The following is a 6,248-nucleotide window of genomic DNA, read 5'->3' as shown; positions in this document are numbered from 1 at the left end:
TTTTGTCATCTTTCTCATGTTGTTTCTCCAGATCAGCCACCTGGATTCTCAAGCATTGGTTATGATGTTGACTACCTGCTAAGCGCCTCTGAGTAGTCTTCAGCTGCTCATCATACCCCTCAAACTTCCTTTTTAGGATATGAGCTTCATCTTTCCAGTATTCAGAAGTTCTTTTCAAATTGGAGTTATCCTTGACTTTATCTTGATACCCCTTTCTCAAGTCTTCAAGCTCGAAATGGATTTTCTTCTGTTCTTTCTCCAGTTTGTCTGCTCGATCTTTCTGAGTATCGGCGTCTAACTTCCATTGGTATCGTTCAACTTCAAGTTCCCTTACCTTCTGCTTCAGCTCATTATTCACAGCTTCAAACTCGGTCTTGGCTATCTCCAGTTCGGAAGGGACATACCTGAGATGTTCCTCCATGGTCCGGGTGTCTTCACAGTCTGGCACCGGGATGTTGTCATTTTTTCTCAATCTTCTCCATTCTACATAATCCGGAGTAAGCATGTCTCTTGCAGCTACAATATCCATTCGGAACAATTTTTTCCATGAGTCAGCTACTTCTTTGATCATCTTTTTATAGTTATCACCGTGGTACACAAACTCTGATATAGATAATCCGTATGTGGCCGGGATGAACTGACGTGCCCCATATTGTCTAAGTGCTAACGACGGAGCATACCCAACTGCGCCCCAAAGTCCAAGTAAGGTCATAGTATCAGAATCCCCACACCGGTAAAGAATGTCACTGAGGAATAACCAGGGGGCTCTCCAGGTAATATCTCGGTCCTGAAGATGAGTGAATACCTTCATCCACTTTTCCTTGGTAGCGCCTTCATGCCATTTTATAGTGATGAACTCTCCCAAAGGTGAATAGGTGGTGCTAAATCGGCGGTAGGCGACCCCGTTAGTCTTCCAGAAATGGCTGTGAATCCAAACTTGAAGAAGCTGAACACACCCAATGAACCTTCCTCCACCAATTCTTCTGCAATGATTAAGAGACCGAAAGGTCTCGGCCAAAATGGTCGGTGCTGGGTTGACTCGCCTTGGAAGTTGTTTAAATAGTTCTACAACGGTTGCGTCAATGCACCCAAGGATCTTCGGAAATATAATCAAACCATACAGACCCAGTGCAAAAAGGTCTATAGTCTTCCATTCATCAGGGTGGTTCTTCATTAGTTGCTTTATGTGGATCCACTCGATTCCTTCCCCATTACCTTTGTGTCGGAGTCGATCAGTTACCCATTTTTCATCAACCCCTGCAATCTTAGCCAGTTCGTTCTTGAAAGGTTGACTCTTGATGTGTTTGATATATACCCTCTCTAGTCTGATACTTTCACAGTGCAGTAGGGTAGTATACTCTTCGATGGTGGGCACCATATCCTCCCGGTTAAAGGTGAAACAACTATATCCTGGGTTCCAGAATTGAATCAATGCTCGGAGCAGGGGCTCATCAGTCTTGACATGTAGTAAGAGGGCAATATCACCATATCGTTGGCTAAACTTCTGCTTTCTGTCATTCTTTCAACTGTCCCAAATGTTCCGCAGCTCTTGGACATTATTCTGTTTCAGGCTGACAGATGCGTAGCTAACCAGCTCTGACACATAGTTACTCTGAAGACTATCTCCCTTCTCTTTCTGCGTCTTCTCGGACCATAGTCGTGCCTCGGCGTTTTTAATCTCTTGTATTACAACACCTTTGTCCATTAATTCAGATTATTTCGTGTGTAACAAACTATTTTAGGGATCAATAGCCTCTTGTTATGATGCAAATGCTAGAAAACAAACACAAAGGCAAAAAAGTTAGTAAAAAAATAAACAAATAAAAAAATAACGAAAGAAAAAAAATACAAAAAACATGGTTAGGGTAAAAAATATCCTAGGTTTTGGAATTTGGTTTCGGGGTAGGCTCTAATTCTCCATGGTCTCTCGGTTTAAGTTCTAAAATGGTACCCGAGTTCTCCTTGCTGGTGCCCCCTTGGGCTTACCAGACCCTTAGTCCTAAACCCATCACAGGTTTGTATGGACCAAGTTAAACTCGAGAGGACACATTCCCTTATGCCCGCACGGTGAATAAATTCACACGAAGACATAAGGTATATGAATCCCGAAGGTTACTTGCTAGGCCCGCACGGAGAATAAATTCTCACGAAGGCGTCGCTTTCACCCCCACTTAAATAGGGTTCGGAGCTCGGGTATAGAGCATGAGATGACAATTTTGAAAAATCTGAAAACATTAAAAAACGTTAGTACAACTATTTATTTGAAAAATATTCAAAGATAAATAATTGGAATCGAATAAATAAATTAAAATTTAAATTTACCATTTTCGCATAAAAAGACAACCGAAAATTAATTATGGCCTGACTCACTTATTGTCCCCAGCGGAGTCGCCAAGCTGTCTCGACCGCCTTTCGGGTGGGTCCGGAATTGGGCTTCGACTTAAATAAAATATTAGGAGTCGCCACCGATCATTTAAACAAAATATTTAGGTTGATCGGATACCATATTACCTGATCTGCGTTTTACCAGAAATATGTCGGGCACGGGAGTCGGTTACAGTCAAGGAAGGATTAGCACCCTTGAACTGTCCTTTCGGTACCATTTAATTTATCGGTTGTCTTAATTACAAAAATTAAAATTAAAATTAAAATTTAATAATTCGATTCAAATTACTTACCTTTGATTGATTGAAATTATCCTAAAAAGATCATAAATAAAGTAAAAAAAACTAAAACAAACAAACACAAAGAGTTAGTATTAAAATTTAAATAAAAAAAAAGTAAATAAAAAGAATAAAAGAAAATTCGAATTAAAAAAATTAAATTGGAAAGGATTAAAATTCATGGATCAAATTAATTATAGGAATAAGCTACAAAAGAAAAACATAAAATTAAGGGATTAAATAAAAAATAGAAATTTAAAGTACTAAAATAGCGAAACAGAAAATTAAAATACCAAACAATGATTAAACCAAATGTAAAATAATGACTAAAATAAAGTATTTGAAAGTATAATGACCAAAGTAGAGTTCTAATAAGAAAAACAACAAAATAAGTAATAACGGGAATAAAATAAAAGTATTGAAACATTAATGCTTAAACTAAAATAAAGTAAAAAAAATAGTGGGTGAAACATAAAATTAAAATAACATGATTATCCAAATTATAGTAAAATATAATTATGTTGGATAAAATACAAGAATACATAAGATAATAGCTAAAATGAAATAAACAAAGATAAACATAAAAAAAAAAAACTACTCAATCAGGAATAAATAGTTACTAAAGTAAATAGACATAAAATAAAGTGGCAAAATTAGAAATAAACAAAACAAGAAATATAACATGTTAGTGACTAAATCAAAAACTAATAGTGACTAAAATAAAGGAAATGAAAGTTACATGCATAAATCATCACAAAATATAACATATTGGTGATCGAATTGAAAATAACGAAAATAAAGCACCTAAAATGAAATAAAATAAAAAAATAGAACTTTGGTGACTAGAATGTAAAAACAATGTAATATTAGAGGGACCTGGACGTGATTAACCACAAAAGTTTAATGACTGATTTTTAAAACAACGATAATAGAGTGACTTAAACATAAATAGACCAAAAAAAAAACCATTATAAAAGATGACAATAAATTAAAGGATCCTATATGAGGTTAACCCAAAATTCAAATTAAAAGCACTCCCCAACCTGAATTAACTCCAGAACACGTGAACCCCAAATATAACCCCCTTTCCCATTTTTTATTCTGTAACATATCAAACCCACAACCTTCTTCTTATTTTCTTTCACGCAGAGCATCCATGGAGTCCCAAATTTCCAGTGAAATCGAGAGCCACACCAACCACTCGACTCTAGACCCGACGACGACGACACCCCTACTCCGACGTACTGCAGCAAGGTAACTTAACTCTCTATTTTTATTTTAATTATTTTTTTAAACTCGTGGAATTTACGTTAACTACGAACAAAATTACAAACTAAAATTCTTATTATTAGTTGCATTCGTATTGAACAAAAAAAAAATAAAGAAAACTGAAATATAAACTGAACTACCTTAGGAATTGCTGAAAAAAAAATTTGTATTTTATTACTATCCCCTTCTGAAAAACAAGAGTAATCCCTTTTACAATTCTTCCTCCTCCCCCTTTTCTTCCATTTCAATCGGCTATTTATAGCCATTTTCTTACATAGCTTTTACATAAAAAATAACAATTTGCAATCTGATCATACTTTAGATCAGATATCACATGCGTCTGTAGGATTAGTAGGAAACAAGCATTAACGCTCTGGGGTAGTGATGGCAGCAAGTTGCTTAGAGAAGGGCCAGGGCGAAATGAAGTGTCTACATCTTCGATATTATCCTAATGAATGTGATGGCTTCTTTTTTTGACTGATGGATGGATGATGATAATGATATCTTTGGATTTGCTTTGGGATATCTTGTACTTGCTTTATCTTTCTTTTCATTTCTTTATTGGGTTTTTCTCTGATTCTGCTGACTGATGGGGTCTCGGTCACTATAGGTGATAACATTGGACGGGAAACGTTCACCAGCGGCTCGCGAGGTTAACGGCGATGACTCACGCGGCTTGGGGTACGGCGGTGGAGTTCACGCGCCAGAGGAAAACTGAAAAGTTGCGGTGGCGGCAACAAAACGCCACAAAGCTTATGTTCGTCGCGTCATTCAATGTTCCAACACCCACGGCTCCGACGTTCCACCTGCAGATCACCGAATCGCCGCCATTATCTCCCTCGGACACAGTTCATGCGCCACCGCATTCACATGTATCCAAGCCCTCATCGACCGACTACATCGCACCAGGAATTCAAAGGTTGCTCTGAAATGCCTCTACACGATCCATAACATCATCGGCAAAGGGTCATATGTCTTAAATGATCAGCTCGCGATGTACCCTTCGTTTGGGGGTTGGAATTTTCTCAATTTGTGGACGTTCCGAGATGATTCCAATCCGGAAGCAATCGAAATGTCGGCGTGGGTCCGGTGGTACGCCGGAATGTTGGAACAAAATTTGACGGTTTCGAGGATGTTAGGCTATCACCTTAATTCTACTCCACGGTCCAATAATCGAAATAAGATATTGGACTCCGAATTACTGAAGGAAATTGACGTTCTTATTAATTTTGCCGATCATCTAAGTACTGTGCCCAACTCGCTTTATCTTAAACGGGAGAGCTTGGTGTACGAGTCTTTGAGATTGGTTAGCGAAGATTATAGATTAGTCCAACGTGAAATCTTTGTCCGAGTTGTGGAACTGGGAGCGAGGACAACGATTCTGAGTTCGAGTGAGTGCACTGAGTTTCTGAGTGCCATAAACAGGTTGGGTTGTTGCAAGGAGAGGGTATCTTTGTTGCTGGTGAACAGAAATAGGAACGAGGATTTGTGGGATTTGATTAAGGGAACGAAGGAGAATCTGGTCGCGACGATGAAGAAGGAGGAGGAACAAGGGAAAATGGTGGCGATTTCGGTGGGGAATGAGTCGAGAATGTTGAATGGGTTTAGCGAGTTGTATCGGTTGGCGTCTCGGGGGAGGTGGGTTGAGTTTTGACCGAGTCAGTTCCCTGCCCCAAATGTTTGTGCCGTTGTGAATACTTTTTTTTCTTCAGTGGTGTATATAACCATTTGAGCTGTCCTATATTTGATTAGATTAATGCAATTTACTAAAAGGATTTTCCAAGTTTTAGTAGGATGACTGTCTTTCCATTCATGAGTAGCACTGTTATTTGCAGGCCTATGTTTATGGATAAATTATATTATTAGTTATTAATTTATTTTATTTTGATCCTTAAATTTATTTAGATAAAATTGTTTTTAATATTATTATTTTTATTTTAATAATTACTTTCAAAAATTAAAAATAATATTAATATGGCATTGTATTAAAGAAAAAAGTGAAAATAACACAATATCAATCGTTAAAGATATGTTATTATTCATATGTTTGAGTACTACGCATGTAAAAATATGAGTGGCTATTATCAAATGGTTTAGAGTTATTTTTAAATAAATATTATTTTATATTAACTCTAGATTTACATAAAGAAATAGGTGCGACCCATCTCATCATCCCTCTATTTATCCATAAAAATAAATGGTTTTTACTAAGTAGCTGTTGCAGGTTAAACGTCTGATTTAGTTTAATTATGTAGCAAAATCTAAATGCTTTCCACATGATTTCCAGAAACTTCGTGTTGACGTTTAAGCTTAACT

At 37.1% G+C, this 6,248-nt stretch overlaps 1 protein-coding gene across 1 annotated transcript; it reads left to right on the top strand.

Moving 5' to 3' along the window:
* Positions 1 to 4,650: 4,650 nt before the first annotated feature.
* LOC120210911 (putative clathrin assembly protein At4g40080) lies at positions 4,651 to 5,701 on the top strand (the record flags this gene model as incomplete). Its single annotated transcript, XM_039209559.1, has 1 exon — positions 4,651 to 5,701. A coding segment is annotated over one exon (936 nt), but the record flags the coding sequence as incomplete, so codon positions are not given.
* Between the last annotated feature and the right edge of the window lie 547 nt (positions 5,702 to 6,248).

This window comes from Hibiscus syriacus, unplaced genomic scaffold, assembly GCF_006381635.1.
Source record: "Hibiscus syriacus cultivar Baekdansim isolate YM2019G1 unplaced genomic scaffold, ASM638163v2 tig00109945_pilon, whole genome shotgun sequence".
Taxonomy (NCBI): Eukaryota; Viridiplantae; Streptophyta; class Magnoliopsida; order Malvales; family Malvaceae; genus Hibiscus; species Hibiscus syriacus.
Note: the sequence above shows the minus strand (reverse complement) of the source record. Positions and strands in the feature narration are given on the sequence as shown.